Below are 15,949 nucleotides of genomic sequence, written 5' to 3'. Positions count from 1 at the left end.
CTCCTGCTCTCTAGAGGCCCAAATCACCTGGAGGCCAAAACCTTATCTTACAAAACCACAGCCTGGAGATTCCTAGGACTTACCAATGGCGTGTTTGCACGCACTAGCCCCATGGCCAGCTTCTGAGCACTGGACTTTCACCTCCAAAGCACTCAAGCTTAACAGCCTAGTTAAGCCCCGGTTTGGCCTTGACTGTGCAAAGAATTTGTCTCTGCTCACTCTCAGAATATAACCATTTCCCACCACTTCCACTATCACCCTGGTGTGCTGCACAGGCTGCAACAATTTCTCAACCTGGAATATTGAAATAGCTTCCAAATGGTCTCCCTATTCCACTGTTGTCCCTCGCAGGGGTTCTCAACCTGTGGGTCACGACCCCTTTGTAACAAGGAATATACATCTGCATATCAGATATTTACATTACAATTCGTTAGTTATGAAGTAGCAATGAAAATAATTTTATAGTTGGGGGTCACCACAACATGAAGAATTGTATTAAAGGGTGGCGGCATTAGGAGGCATTAAGAAGGCAGAGAACCACAGCTCTATAGAGACCTACTGCTTGCTTGTACCAATATCCTCTTTATTCTGCTTGGCAATGATCTCACTTTCCTCTAGTGTATTCAACAAAAATCTTTCAGAAAATTTAAAAACCTCAGGAATATACTTTTTTTTTTTTGAGACAGAACCTCAAGCTGTCGCCCTGGGTAGAGAGCCGTAGCATCACAGCTCACAGCAACCTCCAACTCCTGAGCTCAAGCAATTCCCCAGCCTCGTCTCCCAAGTAGGTGGGACTACAGGTTCCCACCACAACACCCAGCTATTTTTTGGTTGCAGCCATCATTGTTGTTTGGCGGACCTGGGCTGCATTCAAACCCGCCAGCTCAGGTCTATGTGGCTGGCGGCAAACCAGGAATATACAAATTCTTAATTGACCTTGGATGATTATGACTACTCATGGAACTAATTTTATCACATGCCAATTTGCATGCCCATTGCATCTAAGACACAGTAAACTCTGAAATATTGAAGTTAATTTCACTGAATTTAAAATTGATATTAAAATCAGAAAAATGATTTTAAGTCATAATCTGAAGATTACTAGTTTTCCCAGGACAAAAATAAATAAAATCACTTTGATCAATGTCATAGGGCGGTGCCTATGGCTCAAGGAGTAGGGCACCAGCCCCATATACCGGAGGTGGTGGGTTCAAACCCAGCCCTGGCCAAAAAGCTGCAAAAAAAAATCTGTGTGGATAAATGTCATAGGTGGTCAGTTGCGTAGGGGTAAAGATTAAGCTATTTTATTAGTTATTTCTTCAATTACAGAAGTTTCCCATTTTCTATCTTTGTACAATCTGTACAAAACTATAAAGAAAAAATTAAAGTCATAGGGGAAATTATATTATTTCCTAGTCTAATTTCTAATTGCTTACATCAGACTCCTTAGACATGTACCTGTAGACCATCTACATTAATATTTGGTTTGTATCTTAAGTTTGAATATTCAAAATCCATTTTTGCTTGTAAAAATTATGTCCAACATCCAAAAAGGTAGGTCAAAAAAGAGAAGATTACCGGACCCTGAGAAAAAACCTTTTCTATTTTTTGGCCTCATTTGTTCTAATATGCTGTACACCCAAAATTCAAGATATTCCAGGAAATAAGAAAATACATTTATGTACCCTACTTAACAGCCTTCAAATTAAAGATTAACAAACTTAGCTTCGGGGCTCCTGTGGCTCAGTGAGTAGGGCGCCGGGCCCCATATACCAAGGGTGACGGGTTCAAACGTGGCCCCGGCCAAACTGCAACCAAAAAATAGCCGGGCGTTGTGGCGGGCGCCTGTAGTCCCAGCTACTCGGGAGGCTGAGGCAAGAGAATCGCTTAAGCCCAGGAGTTGGAGGTTGCTGTGAGCTGTGTGAGGCCACGGCACTCTACCGAGGGCCATAAAGTGAGACCCTGTCTCTACAAAAAAAAAAAAAAACTTAGCTTCATGCAAAGTCCATGCTTTTTCCCAACCTGGCCTAAAGAGGAAAGAACTGCTGACACATTTGTTCCTACCAAGCAAATATAACAAAATCATAATTAACAAAATCTTCAAGCCACCAAAGTTCATGAGGATGATATGAAAGCAACAGAAATTACCAATAGCAATCAAACAAGATCCTATCAGGGTTTTCAGATTAGCCAAAAGTAACTCCAAGAACATGGCCTTTGATCAGCATAGCCCCACTGCTTATGGATCCTCCATGCCTCTGGCACTGCTTAATAAACTTTTAATAATAAAACAACAACAAAAAATATCAGGTTGTAAATATTTATATTTCTCTCACTCACATACACTGTTGTATGACACATCTGCTAGTTTTAATATGTACCCATAGGATTAATATTCATACGGAGTATGACGTGGAAAAGTGCAGAACTAAAGAAAAGTCTATATGAAAACAAAAGCACACATTTCTTAAGATTTAAAAATATTGCACATAAGGTTACACAGAATTACTGGCTGCTTTTACAAACAGAACGAGGTATTAGTCAATCTCTAGATAAAGGTGAGCACAAAGAAGAGGAACTATACACACACAAACTTTATAAAGACCTAGAGTGCAGACAACTAAGAAAAATGTGAAAGACGTGTAGCTATGATTTCAACACTACAAAATCATTTTTAGCCAAGGTCAAAACATGTAACAATCTCTTGGCAATATTTCATGTTTTCAACTTTTTTCCAGCCCAAAAAACTGTGAGCAATAAAATCATTTTTTATACCATTTTATAGTAGAAAAGCATGGTTCCATGTTAAATATTAAACCATCCCTTTCTAAAGCTTTCAGTGGCTATTAACCAAGATCCTGTTCTCTTTTGCTGAATGACTCAACTACACAATTTCATGTACATTTAGTAACCCAAGTCGCAGCTGCTACAGAGCATGCAATTTTACATTAGTAAGGGTTTCACTGCAAAAATCATTCAAATTCAAACATTTTAAATCTACTATAACTATTTAAAGTTTAATCTTTAAATATGTATCAGACAAACCCAATCTTATCTTGGTAATAAAACTGGCCACATTAATAAGCTCAAGGGCAGGTAGAGAAAAAAAGAGTAGACAGAATTATATATTTGAAAAAAGAACCTTTTCCTAATAGGGAAATAATGAACATTTTGCCTATAAGTTGAATGTTGCTGAATCTGTCAAAAACAAATAGTTACATCAAGTTGTTTAAAGTGAAATCATGCACTTGTCAAAATCGTTCACAGAAAATTGTTTTGCATCAAAGATACTGAGGAAGAGTCAACTAGTTGAGTTTAGCGAGAACAGAGTAAAAATGAACTACTGCCCTGAACAGTCAGTGTATGTGGTTACCATATTCCCTCTTCGTTGAGTGACAGTCCTGCAGTGCTTGCTAGATCCATGGAATCTATTTTCAGTCTGTACTGTGTGCTGATTGGTGGTGTCAAAACCACTAAAAGAAAACATTTTCTCCATATCTTCAAACATGTCATCAAACAGTCCACCTCCAAAAGAAAACTCCTGGAAATGATGCCTTTGTCTATTAGAACCATCCTGGCGTGTCTGGAAATGATTTTCAAATTGCTTCTTGGACCGAGTGTTTTGGTTTTGACCAAAGAAGCCAAAGTCTTTAAATAAGTCATCAAAATTGAAGTTAAATGACTGCTCAAAAGGACTTCCACTACCTCTTTGTCCTTTACCATTAGTAAAAGTACTGTGTCCAAGTGTATCATATTCTTTTCGCCTATTAGCATCTGAGAGTGTTTCATATGCTGAAAAAGATAGAAATACTTTAGTAACTGAAGGCAAAACATTCAAAATTACATATACTCAAATCTCTTCAAATTAAGTGAATTCAACTATTATTTTAGGGAAGAATTTCAAAAGTAAAAGCAAAATGCTATAAACATAAGCATTAAATTAAAATGAAAAGTTATAAAACAAGGCATAGACTTTTTGTCTTAGTCTCTACTGTATTATTAGCGGCTAGCACAATGCCACCTCTAGTAAATACCAATAAACATTAAATGAATGCTACTGCTAAACATGTTGGCAGCAATTATGAAGTTCTTTAATCTTCATATTTATGTGAAACAATTAACTTGTATTAAAGAATTAAACAGTAAAATATAACCAATTAATAAGAACTAGGATTTTTTTCCACTTCCTTACTAGTGAAGTAAATATTTAATTCTAATTACACCTACCCACCAATAATCACTGATTATCAGGAAGTACAATGTTTCCAAACAAGTTTTAAGTCAAAATTTGCTTCAACTTTTCCTTTAAAGACAAATATGACTTTGAAACATACATCAAGAAGAAAATAAGGGATTTTAGTGTCTATTTTAAATTTTTAATATTTAATCAAAATTGAAAAATACTGTGTTTTGTAAGTTATATAAAAATTTGGGGTAGCTAAAATTCCTTTTGTCACAAAAAGTGATTTTTACAAATAGAATGAAATAGATTTTCAACAGTTTTAGATCTCAATACCAATAAAATTATCTACTATCCTTCATTCATTTGAAGAATTTAAGTATGTCCAGAGAAAATAATCTAAGAGAATTTCACAATATGTACATGTAAATCCCACTCTCCCACCCATCTCCACAAAACCTTCACACTTCTTAGCTAGCATTGTCCTTCTTCTATACATACTTCTTAGCTATTATTCTCTTTACTAGTTAATACGAATGAGACCTCAAGAGATAAGTCATTTATTTACCTTCTGCAATCTCTCTGAATTTTACTTCAGCATCAGGGCTCTTATTTTTGTCTGGGTGGTACTTCATGGCCAACTTGTGAAAGGCCTTCTTGATTTGACGCTCTGATGCTGATTTTGGCACACCTAAGATATCATAATAGCTTTTTGAGGCCAGAATTAATTCTGTTATCATCAAAATGCAGATTGCAAAGATGAAAACTGACTGGGGAGTAGCCATTTCTTATATCCTAAAAAAGAAAAGAAACAAAATTTTATCCATGGAGCTCATCTTAAAAAAATGTTTCCTTAAAAAAAAAAAAAAAAAAAAAAAAAAAAATTTTTTTTTTTTCCTTTAAAAGAAGCCCAATGAAACTTTGGGTTCCAAGGAAGATAAACCTAACACAATATTTTAAAGGATCTCAATCTTTCTTTCAAGGATTCATATTCTGAGGGGATAATAAAATAGTTTAACTTCCAAGAAAAAAGGGGAGACTTCACCAAGGTAAACAGAACAGTGTATCTAGGTTAGTAGTAATCTTCTCTCCCCAACAAAGCTGGAATTTAGCTCTCATTTCAGCAAGGCAAGCCAAGGACTACAAAAAGAGAATTTAATAGCACTTTACTAACATTGACGATACAAATAGAACATTTTTTTTTTTCAAATATAAAATCTCGAATGTTTAACTGAGAAGCATGGATAAATAAATTCTGTTTACAACTCATAACTGATAAAACAGAAGACGTCTGCTAAGGACTCCAGAAAAGTGAACTCGGATAGGTTGAACTTCAGGTTAGATTCTTACTTACAAACTTCTCAGTAGTTAAAATATTTCTCTTCCTTTTAAACCATTAAAGAATGGTTAGCTTAGAATTCTTGACAGTATGCTTAATGGTGTAAGAGTCAAAAGGAAGGGATCCTGTTGAGTCCTGCACCACTGGAGTCCTTAATTAACCTCTGATGGCTTAACGAGGCTGACGAAAAGCCACTGTGGTTTGTGGAAACTGCCTGCCTTCCTCTCCCGTGGCCGTCTGAGTGTAATTACCAGGTAGATTACTTCTTTCCAGCGAGTTACTCACAGTCACGGGAGCTCAGGACCAAGTACAGCCTCCAGGGTTAAATAACGCAAACGGAGGGCAGCCTCTACCCTGCCCGAACTGCAGGTCGCTCCCCGAAGGGCGGACAGGAGCCTTACTGGGTTTAAAGAGCGTTTTGCCACGGCTTCGAGTTGAACATCTAACCATATTTTAACAGACTAACTTTTGTATTATGGTGACTTTTCACTCCCCAGGCGGCCCGCCGGCCAGCAGCCTGGGCCTCGCTCCCCACCGGCGGCGGGCAGAGGTGGCCCGTCTCCCCCTAACCCGAAGGCGGCAGGCACACGCGCTGTCTGTCCAGGCCCCGCCGTCGAGGCTCCTCGCGGCCCGGGTCCAGCCCCGGGAGGAGCTGTCCGACGCCCGAGAAAGCCAGCCGACAACGAAAACGCACTATTCCGTGGCTCAGCTGTCCCCTTCTTTCTATCCCCTTCCAAAACACGCCGCTCCAAGCCACTAAGGCGACTGCGAGCGACACCCGTGCCGAGTGGGCCGACAAAGACAGGCCTCGGCTCCCGGGACGCTCGGGCTCCCCTCCCCACGACCCCGGCCTCGCCCCTCACCCGCACTCTCAGGCTGCTGGGGCTTCTCCACTGAGCGGAGGCGCCGGCTGTGCCGACCACCGGATCTGTTCGGCTGTTCGGGCTCGGCCCCTCACCCCAGCTTCCGCGGCCTCCCGGAGCCGGCGCGCGCCCCACTGCCGCTCGCACACGGACCTCGCGCACCTCCCGCCACCTACGCCTCCGACTCGCTCTCGGCGCGCTCGGTCCGGCGGGCGGCCTCAGCAAAAGCCTCCGCCTCAGGAAAAGAGCTACACGAAACGCTTCCTCATTGGCTCTCGCCTGCCCACCTGACCCTGGCGCCCTACGCGCACGTGGAAAACTGTTGTTGCCGCTCACCCTGTGCGTCACTTCCGGCCCCAACCCCGGAAAAGGCCGGGCTGAAGCCTGCGGAGGCGGAAGTGAGTGGACGGTGGTGGTGGCTTTTGCCTGGGAGAGTTCCGGCGCAGGCGCAGTGGATCGGGCGACCCGGACTGTAGGACTCCGCCACAGTGAGGCTCGCGCTCGCTGGTCCGGGTCTCCCGGATCCTCACGCGAGCAATGCCTCGCTATTGCGCGGCGATTTGCTGTAAGAACCGCCGGGGTCGAAACAATAAAGACCGGAAGCTGAGTTTCTACCCGTAAGTTGCCCATGCAGCAGAAGCTTCAGCCTAGCCTTGGACTGCGTTTCTGTGGCCTCTGGACTTCTCTTGCTCCTTACCGTCTGCTCTAAAAATTAGTCCTCAGCTGTTCGTACGTGATCACTGCAGGGAAGGAGGGCATGAAGTTCAGTTCAGTTTAGCTCACGTCCTGCGTGAGCAAGAACGCTGGGCTGATGGCGAGACGTAGGGGCCTGTTGGGGTGTTTAAAAGTAGTTAAAAGAGTAAACTGCGCGGTGCTCTGGTTTTCAGAGCCTTTTCCTCGTCTCACCTGACCTCATTTCATTGAAACGTTAACTCCGGTTTAGGAGACATCAAACCTGTGAAATGTGAAGGTGCGCTCAAAGTTTATTTAGACTCCCCGTGAGTTTGGTCGCACAGGTATAATATTATTCCATCTTTCTCCTGCGGAAACTGAGGCCCAGAAAGATTAGGTAACCGAACTTGAGAGTTTTGTGTCAGAACTGGAATTATAAACTCAGAGCCATGCATACTCTTCATTGGTACAGAGGGCACGGTATGTGTTAATTCTGAATTACTTGAGCCACAGAATGTTTTCTGTGAAGCTATTGAAGTACTGATTTTTATTCAGAAGAACAGAGCAACAGTGTCGTGTGTTAATTAAGAATCTAATCTGTTAATAGATTCAAATCCTGCTTGTGCTGCTTTGTAGCTGAATGACCTTCTACCAGGTGTTTAAGCTGTTAGTGCCTCAGATCTCATCTGTAAAGTGGAGATAGTAGTAGTATGTAATTCACACTTAGCTTGTAAAGAGGTAAAACAGAACTTGCAGGTGGTATGTGCTTAACATACCTGAAAAGCCTACCATAATCAACATACGTATAATACTCCATTTTTTCTTGTATTTAAAAATAATCACTTTAGGGGCGGCGCCTGTGCTTCAGTGGGTAGGGTGCCGGCCCCAGTTTAGCGGGTTGGAACCCAGCCCCGGCCAAACTGCAACAAAAAAATAGCCAAGGCGTTGTGGTGGGCGCCTGTAGTCCCAGCTATTCGGGAGGCTGAGGCAAGAGAATCGCCTAACCCCAAGAGCTGGAGGTTGCTGTGAACTGTAACTCCACGGCACTCTACCAAGGGAGACAAAGTAAGACTCTGTCTCAAAAGAAAAAAAATCCATTTAGATCTAAAATTGTTGCGTTTTCCTTTCTTCAGATTTTCTCCAGTTATTTGGCGAAGCTCGTCTTACTTTTAGATTTGAGGCTCTCGTTCACTTAATGATGAACTAATGATCACCTTAAATAATGGGAAAAAACTGAAAACCCCAAGTAACTCACACTATGTGGTAGTATTTCCAGGATTTGAAGCCTTTGAAGCCTTTCCTCAAGATGCAAACGGATATTTGGAAAGGAAGAAAATCTAATCCACCTGTAGTTGATAGGGAAATGCTACTACTATATTGATGGCTCTAGCTCTGATTTCTAGCAAAAGATTGTGTTGAACTTGTTTTAGCCCCATGTTTCCCAGATTTATTTGGCCTTTGATATTGGGGGAGGACAGGGGCATAACCCCAGACTAAAAAAAGTCTTTGTGGACCTCACAGTTAATGTTTTTGTTTTTGTTTTTTGTTTGTTTGTTTTTTTGTGTGGTTTTTGGCCGGGGCTGGGTTTGAACCCGCCACCTCCGGCATATGGGACCGGTGCCCTACTCCTTGAGCCACAGGCGCCACCCACAGTTAATGTTTTTAAGAAAATAATAATGCTAAATGAATTTTAAAGATATTTTTCCTCAAAATGGAGATTTAGTGCAAATGGGATTTTTTTTTAATTTTTGTGGGTTTTTAAAATTCCATGTGTAGTCCACAAGATAAAATTGCTTTAGTTTTATTCCCCAAGAGCACCAAACTTGAAGAATTTACTCATATGAACATTATAACAAAGCTATAATATAAATTTACATGCATTTGGGAATTCAATTGATGTATACATATAATATCCAGTTCATACTGTGATTGTCTTATGCTTTCTGGAGAATTATATAAGACTGAAACAAAATTAACAAACAAGTTGAACCAATATAAAGATAATAAAGTATTCAGGAAATATATTCTATATTTCTTAGAGATTTACCTATTGAAGAATCAATGAAATCCTGTTACCCAGGGAATCCATAAAGTGTATTTTTTAATTTGCAAACGGCATCCTTATATAACAATTTATGTAGGCTGGCACCTGTGGCTCAAGCCACTAAGGCACCAGCCACATAGACCTGAGCTGGCAGATTCAAATCTAGCCCGGGCTGCCAAACAACAATGACAGCAGCAACCAAAGAACAGCTGGGCGTTGTGATGGGTGCCTGTAGTCCCAGCTACTTGGGAGGTAGAGGCAGGAGACTTGCTTGAGCCCAGGAGTTGGAGGTTGCTGTGAGCTGTGATGCCACGGCACTCTATGCAGGGCAACAGCTTGAGGCTCTGTCTCAAAAAAAAAAGAAAAATGTAAACAATATTATAAAAGGCATATTTTCATTTTAGATGTAACAAAAGTTATGATCTTACCTATGGCTTGCAGAATTCAGGTCTTCTCAAAAGACAATTGTTATTGCCTTTAAAAACCTTTTCTGGTTATGCCTGTTGTACTTACAAGCTAAGTTAACGATGTGTGTAAGTTCAAAATATTTTCAAAACATGTATGGTTTCTATGGTGAGAACTTCCAAAGATAGTTCATCTGATTTTTCTTTGTAAGGATATCAGAATTAAAAACGATTTCCTACCAAGTACCCAGACTTTCCAGAGTATCTTATAAAGTTATCAAAACTTAGAACAATCATGCTACTTTAAAGCATAAACTAAAGTAGTATATTGTGTATTCCTAAGAAGGAATATCTAACAGCTACACTAGATATGAGAAATTTTATATTGTTATTATTTTTATAAAACAAGAAATTGTTATGTAGTATATGTCTTGGACTGCATTCTTGGAAATTATTAAATGAAATATAAACCGCTGTCAACTATTGTTCAATATACATTAACCCAAACGTATTTGGTAAGAAAATGTTTTTTGTCAAATTCTGCCATTAGTCCAATTTTGCCTTTAAAGCACATTTCGATAGGTTAGAACCAATTCTAAATCAGGTTCTTATCAGTACAGAAACAACATGTATGGAGATCTGTCTTGCTTTTCTCTTTTATATATGATTTATTACATATAAAACATCTGTGTCTATTCTTTTTTTTGTGGGTTTTTTTTTTTTTTTTTTTGGCCGGGGCTGGGTTTGAACCCGCCACCTCTGGCATATGGGACCGGCACCTTACTCCTTGAGCCACAGGTGCCACCCTATTCTTTTTAACATAGTTCTTTTCTTGCTACAGAGTTTCTCTTTCTGAACTTGAATTTTGGAGTTCCCAATCCATTGGTTATAGAAATCTGGTAGTACTAGATAGACTAAATTACATATGGGTAAAATTGAGGCAGATGCTAGTAGAGAGAATAGAATACTATTAGTCTTATAAGAATGTTCCTTTCATTCAGCTAAACCATTTGTTTGAAATAACATTTTCTGTTTTAAAAATATGGAGGGTGCCAGAAAAATGTATACACATTTTAAGAAAGGAAAGGACTGTTAAAATTGCAAAGCCCAAAATATACCAGTAACGTTTGTTATTTTGTATATTGTATCTTATATCTCTTGTAATTGGAAAAGTCAAAGATGTGACTTGAGTATTATAACTTTAATAGTATGAAATAGTATATTCAATAGTCTGAAATACCTTTGAATAGGAATTTATAATTTATACAAGATTCTTTACTCATTCTAGACAAACTATACAACAAAATTTAAATGGAACATAATTCATAGATGATATGAATAGATTTTTATCCTTTACAAGAAAACATATATTTTACTTGAAGGTACTGTGAATTATGTTCAGCTCTTCTCAGACAAAGATAAGTAGCCTTGGCTTATCTTATATTTTAGTTTTTTCATTGCAGACACGATAGCAGTTGTTGTGAAGATGGTCTTATTTGGTAGGGACGGATATGTTGCTCTTACAGCACTTGAGTCATAGGTTGCTTAGATATGTAAGCCTGAAATGTGGCAAAATTATAAAGCTATACCAAAGTCCACCCCCCCTTTTTTTTAATTTCAGATTTCCTCTACGTGACAAGGAAAGACTTGAAAAGTGGTTAAAGAATATGAAGCGAGATTCGTGGGTTCCCAGTAAATACCAGTTTCTATGTAGTGACCATTTTACTCCTGACTCCCTTGACATCAGATGGGGTATTCGATACTTAAAACAAACTGCAGTTCCAACAATATTTTCTTTGCCTGAAGACAGCCAGGTAGGTATTAGGATAGAGGAGCTGGGTAATGCTGAGCAGGGTGGCAGAGTATACAGTGGCAGGTGATCAGGTGGAGAAAGTAACAGATACTTGAGAAAAAAGAAACAATTAATTTGTGCTTTTCCTAAAGGTGTGATAACTTTTTAAAAATTTAAATTGTCAGGAAGCACAGTTCAAGAGAAGGAAAAGATACATTATTAAGTTATTAACATACGTTAATAAGCTTTCTTCTTAGTCTTTTGAATGATCTGAAATGTTTCTGTCATAAATGGGATTAATGTTTTTTAAAAAACACTTTTGAGGTATATTTGTTATATACTTAACAACATTTTTAAATAAATTTACTTAGCCAGTATACTGCTCCAAGGTGCAGTCAGAACTAACCAATAGGAGAATAAGCCTGTAAAGGGTATCTTTTTCAGATTTTAAAAATATTATTTTCTAGGGAAAAGATTCTTCTAAAAAAAAATCCCAGAAGAAAAAATTGGAAGATGAGAAAGAAATATGCCTAAAAGCCAAGTCAGAAGAATCATTTGCATTAAATGAGGCAAGGAAAGATATAATGAACACAAATACTCTCCCTGAATGTGCAGAATTACTTGATTCATCTGCTTTCGTGAGACCACCAGCTCCAAAAACAAGAAGTGTACAAAATAATGTATTAACTCTTAATCTAATTAAACAAGATACCAAAAAACCAGAATCTACCTTGGAAACAGTAGTTAACCAAGATATAGGTATAGGTGGTTTTCACACATCTTTTGAGAATTCTACAGCTGTTACTTTGACAACTTCAAATTCAGAAGGTGTTCAACAGTCTTTGGAAACCCAGAAAGTGCTTGAAATAACTACCAACCATCTTGATAAACCAAGCTTTACAAATAATTCCGTGGAAATAAAGACAGCACAAGAAATGCCACTCTTATTCAGCACAATTAATCAAACAGCTGAAGAATTAAACACAAATAAAGAATCTGTTATTGCCATTTTTGTACCTGTAGGAAATTCTAAACCTGCAGTTAATTCTTTTATACCTGCCCAAAAAGAAACTGTGGAAATGGAGGACACAGACTTTGAAGACTCCTTGTATAAGGATGTAGATTATGGGACAGAAGTTTTACAAATTGAACATTCTTACTGCAGGCAAGATGCAAATAAGGAACATCTCTGGCAGAAAGTCTCTAAGCTACATTCAAAGATAACTCTTCTTGAGCTACAAGAGCAGCAAACTCTAGGAAGATTGAAGTCTTTGGAAACTCTTATAAGGCAGCTAAAGGAGGAAAACTGGCTATCTGAAGAAAATGTCAAGATCATAGAAAATCATTTTACAACATACGAAGTCACTATGATATAAAGAGGTTTTAAAGCTGTGACTGATGTATAAGCCTTCCTAGCCAAAGCAGATTAGTAAGCTAACTATACAGAAAAGTGAACTTTTTCCTGTATAGAGATCACCTCTTAATGAACCTACAAGAGTTATCTCATATTATAAACTGCATCCTTTCTTCAATTTTTTTTTTTTTTAGAAAAACCAGAGTTGGACTACAGAGAAAGTTTTATTATTTGATACTTTTACAAATTAAAGTTAAAATATGGTGAATAAGTAATATGATTTATTCATAACATGAGAAGACAAAGTTAAGGTCAAAAGAGCCTAGAATAGAAATCAAGTTCAGGAATCAGTCCTGGTTTTACAGAACACCGTTGTATGAGCTGGGCGAGTTACTTATCAAGATTGAGCCCCAGTCCTTTATCTGTAAAATAAAAGGACTTACTATTTCTCTGTCTGTTTTTCTTCATTGTTCCTTTGCTTTCTATTAAGATACTTTTATTTTTTTCTTTAAGATACTGTGTACTAAATACTAGAAGTTGACTAGAATTTGTTAATATTAACTATTGGATTATCCTCAATATTTATTGAATTCTGTATTATTTGACTTTTTGGCTATGGTTACATATCTGTAATGTAAAATACACCTTTTGTAATTTTGTTCTAGTTAAACTAAAATAAGGAATCACCCATAAGCCGAGTTTTGCAAGAGGTATTTCAAGCTTAAGAGAGTATATTTTGTTACCTTACATGTGGCTAATTGTCAAAATACACCACCCTTAAGCTTCTTAACATTGATCTATTTATAAACCAAAAATTTTAATGAAGCTAATTTTATTTTTTTGTGTGTGGTTTTTTTTTTCTTGGCCGGGGCTGGGTTTGAACCCGCCACCTCTGGCATATGGGACCAGCACCCTACTCCTTGAGCCACAGGCGCCGCCCAATGAAGCTAATTTTAAATATATGTATTATATTTTGGAAATCATAATTTATTTTAACAGGCATAACTTTTGAAGTGTGCGCTTGTGTCATTCTAAAATTCCAGAATAGGCTCCGCGCCTGTGGCTCAAGTGGCTAAGGCGCCAGCCACATACACCTGAGCTGGCGGGTTCGAATCCAGCCCAGGCCACCAAACAACAATGATGGCTGCAACCAAAAAATAGCTGGGCGTTGTGGTGGGTGCCTGTAGTCCCAGCTACTTGGGAGGCGGAGACAGGAGACTCCCTTGAGCCCAGGAGTTGGAGGTTGCTGTGAGCTGTGATGCCATAGTACTCTACCCAAGGTAACAGCTTGAGGCTCTGTCTCAAAGTAAATAAATAAAATTCCAGAATAATATAGTAATACTGTATTACTCAGAGCTATGAGAAAATAAGTTTGTATTAGTTAAGCTACCCAGTCTGTGGTATTTTGTAGTGGCAGACTGTGCTAAGACACCCCTATAATGCAAAACAAAGACATATTATACATGCATAATATAATAGTTTAAATTATCTACGTGCAGCAAAATTATGTACACTTGTGTATATTTTATCAAAGTTTATCAGCTAGAAATTGGAGCTAAATGGTGATGATTCTAGGAAGACAAGGAGAGAAGTGGTGGTGATATAAATAAAAATACACTGCTTATGACCATAGAAATATAAGAAAAATATAAAAGTAAAGACTTTCTAGTAAAGCCAGGTGCAGTAGCTCATTCCTTTAATCTTAGCACTCTGGGTGGATCTCCTGAACTCGGGTTTGCAACCAGTCTGAGCAAGAGCAAGATCCCATCTCTAAAAAAATAGCTGAGGGTTGTGGTGGACACCTGTAGTCCTAGCTACTTGGAAGGCTGAGGCAAGAAGATCACTTGAGCCCAAGAGTTTGAGGTTGCTGTTAGCTGTGCCTCCACAGCACTACCATGGGTGACAAAGTGAGACTTTGTCTTAAAAAAAAGTCTTTGTAGGGTGGCGCCTGTGGCTCAAGGATAGGGCGCCGATCCCATATGCCAGAGGTGGCGGGTTCAAACCTAGCCCCGGCCAAAAACCAAAAAAAAAAAAAAAAGTCTTTGTAGTAATAACACAAATGTGCAAAATATATTTTCTTAAAATTGGCAATCAATATAATTAAATACATGTCACATAGGGGGATTTAGCTTCAGTGTATAAATCTGAAACTGTATCCCCCAATGTGACATGTATTTAATTATATTGTCAAGTTCTTGTCAGTCTGAATCTTCGTTTTTGTCAACTGCAAAATGGAAAATACCATTTTCTATCTTAAAGGATGGTTTTAAGGTTTCTGTGAGGAAACAAACATCTTAGGTCCTGGAAGATAGGAGGTGCTCAATAAATACTAGTTGATTCTGAATAGCACATAATATACTAATTGTTTTATAATTGCATGATGATTGCTTTTGGCCATGTTTCACTTAGTTTCTTCAGGCTAATAAAATTAATTGGTATTACATGAAAACGTCAGCTTATAAGAAGATTAGAAGTGTCTTTATTACATGACCATGAAGAAAAATACTTAAAATTTTTACATAAATGTGTAGGTAAGTGGTAGAGCTGATAAGTATCCCCATGTTGCCGTTTGCTAATACTTGATTTAAAATAAAATAAATAGTGCATATTAACCTTGAGTTACAATAAAGTAATAATATGTTGTTTCAGGTTTAGTAGTATACATCATAATTTTCTTTTTAAAATTATAAATTCTTCAGGAATAATTTAAATTAGTTGTATTTCTTTAAACTTAATAAATTATAAATACAGGTTAAGTGTCTTTTATCCCCAAATCCAAAACCTTTGAGTACCAGCATGATGCACAAGAGAAGTGTTAATTGGAGCATTTCAGGTTTCAGATTTTCAAATTTAGGGTGCTCAATGAGTAGTGTAATGCAAATATTCCAAAATCTGAAAAAAACCATCTGTCTCTGATCACCTCTCTCTTTATTCTGATGTTTCACATCATCCTAATTATTCTCCTCTAAAACTCTCAACAACCGTGCCCTTTCCTGGGTGGCACCTGTGGCTCAGAGGAGTAGGATGCCGGCCCTATATACTAGAGGTTGTGAGTTCAAACCCAGCCCTGGCCAAAAACTGCAAAAAAAAAAAAAAAAAAAATTGCTCTTTTCTCTACTATCCTCACTTCCCTAAACTCTGTTCCTAAACTCATATTTTTGCCTTTTCTTTTCCTATATCAGAAAAACAAGCTAAAGAAAACTACGCGATTAGACAGACTTGAATATAAATTCACGACCATAAACTCGGATGAGCCTAGCAGTGTTACTGTATTTCTCTTGTAAGTTCTAAATTCCACTCA

At 38.3% G+C, this 15,949-nt stretch overlaps 2 protein-coding genes across 7 annotated transcripts; one reads left to right on the top strand and one right to left on the bottom strand.

The window, feature by feature from the left end:
- Positions 1-2,306: 2,306 nt before the first annotated feature.
- Positions 2,307-6,651, bottom strand: DNAJB9 (DnaJ heat shock protein family (Hsp40) member B9). Of its 5 annotated transcripts, none has more exons than XM_053609315.1 (3): positions 6,536-6,651; positions 4,749-4,975; positions 2,307-3,792 (listed from the first exon to the last, which is right to left on the bottom strand). In XM_053609315.1, the coding sequence occupies exons 2-3, from the start codon at positions 4,963-4,965 to the stop codon at positions 3,341-3,343; spliced, it is 669 nt and encodes a 222-aa protein (XP_053465290.1). In that variant the 5' UTR covers positions 4,966-4,975; positions 6,536-6,651; the 3' UTR covers positions 2,307-3,340. The 5 variants fall into 5 exon arrangements, with proteins under 5 accessions (XP_053465290.1, XP_053465291.1, XP_053465289.1 ...); XM_053609316.1 differs by having other exon boundaries at positions 6,545-6,638; XM_053609314.1 differs by having other exon boundaries at positions 6,383-6,613.
- Positions 6,652-6,807: 156 nt separating this feature from the next.
- THAP5 (THAP domain containing 5) lies at positions 6,808-13,096 on the top strand. Of its 2 annotated transcripts, none has more exons than XM_053609310.1 (3): positions 6,808-6,999; positions 11,124-11,316; positions 11,762-13,096. In XM_053609310.1, the coding sequence occupies exons 1-3, from the start codon at positions 6,920-6,922 to the stop codon at positions 12,668-12,670; spliced, it is 1,182 nt and encodes a 393-aa protein (XP_053465285.1). In that variant the 5' UTR covers positions 6,808-6,919; the 3' UTR covers positions 12,671-13,096. The 2 variants fall into 2 exon arrangements, with proteins under 2 accessions (XP_053465285.1, XP_053465286.1); XM_053609311.1 differs by having other exon boundaries at positions 6,854-7,111.
- Positions 13,097-15,949: the final 2,853 nt, after the last annotated feature.

This window comes from Nycticebus coucang, chromosome 11 (genome assembly GCF_027406575.1).
Source record: "Nycticebus coucang isolate mNycCou1 chromosome 11, mNycCou1.pri, whole genome shotgun sequence".
Classification (NCBI taxonomy): domain Eukaryota; kingdom Metazoa; phylum Chordata; class Mammalia; order Primates; family Lorisidae; genus Nycticebus; species Nycticebus coucang.
This window is presented reverse-complemented; position numbering and strand designations above follow the sequence as displayed.

What these genes read in the sequence shown, in the direction of transcription:
- DNAJB9 (XM_053609315.1), bottom strand. Translation starts at nt 4,965, where the DNA reads ATGGCTACTCCCCAGTCAGTTTTCATCTTTGCAATCTGCATTTTGATG. An exon ending in ATTCAGAGAGATTGCAGAAG is followed by an intron (nt 3,793 to 4,748) that starts GTAAATAAATGA and finishes TATCTTTTTCAG; the next exon opens with CATATGAAACACTCTCAGAT.
- THAP5 (XM_053609310.1), top strand. Translation starts at nt 6,920, where the DNA reads ATGCCTCGCTATTGCGCGGCGATTTGCTGTAAGAACCGCCGGGGTCGA. An exon ending in CGGAAGCTGAGTTTCTACCC is followed by an intron (nt 7,000 to 11,123) that starts GTAAGTTGCCCA and finishes TTTTAATTTCAG; the next exon opens with ATTTCCTCTACGTGACAAGG. An exon ending in CTTTGCCTGAAGACAGCCAG is followed by an intron (nt 11,317 to 11,761) that starts GTAGGTATTAGG and finishes ATTATTTTCTAG; the next exon opens with GGAAAAGATTCTTCTAAAAA.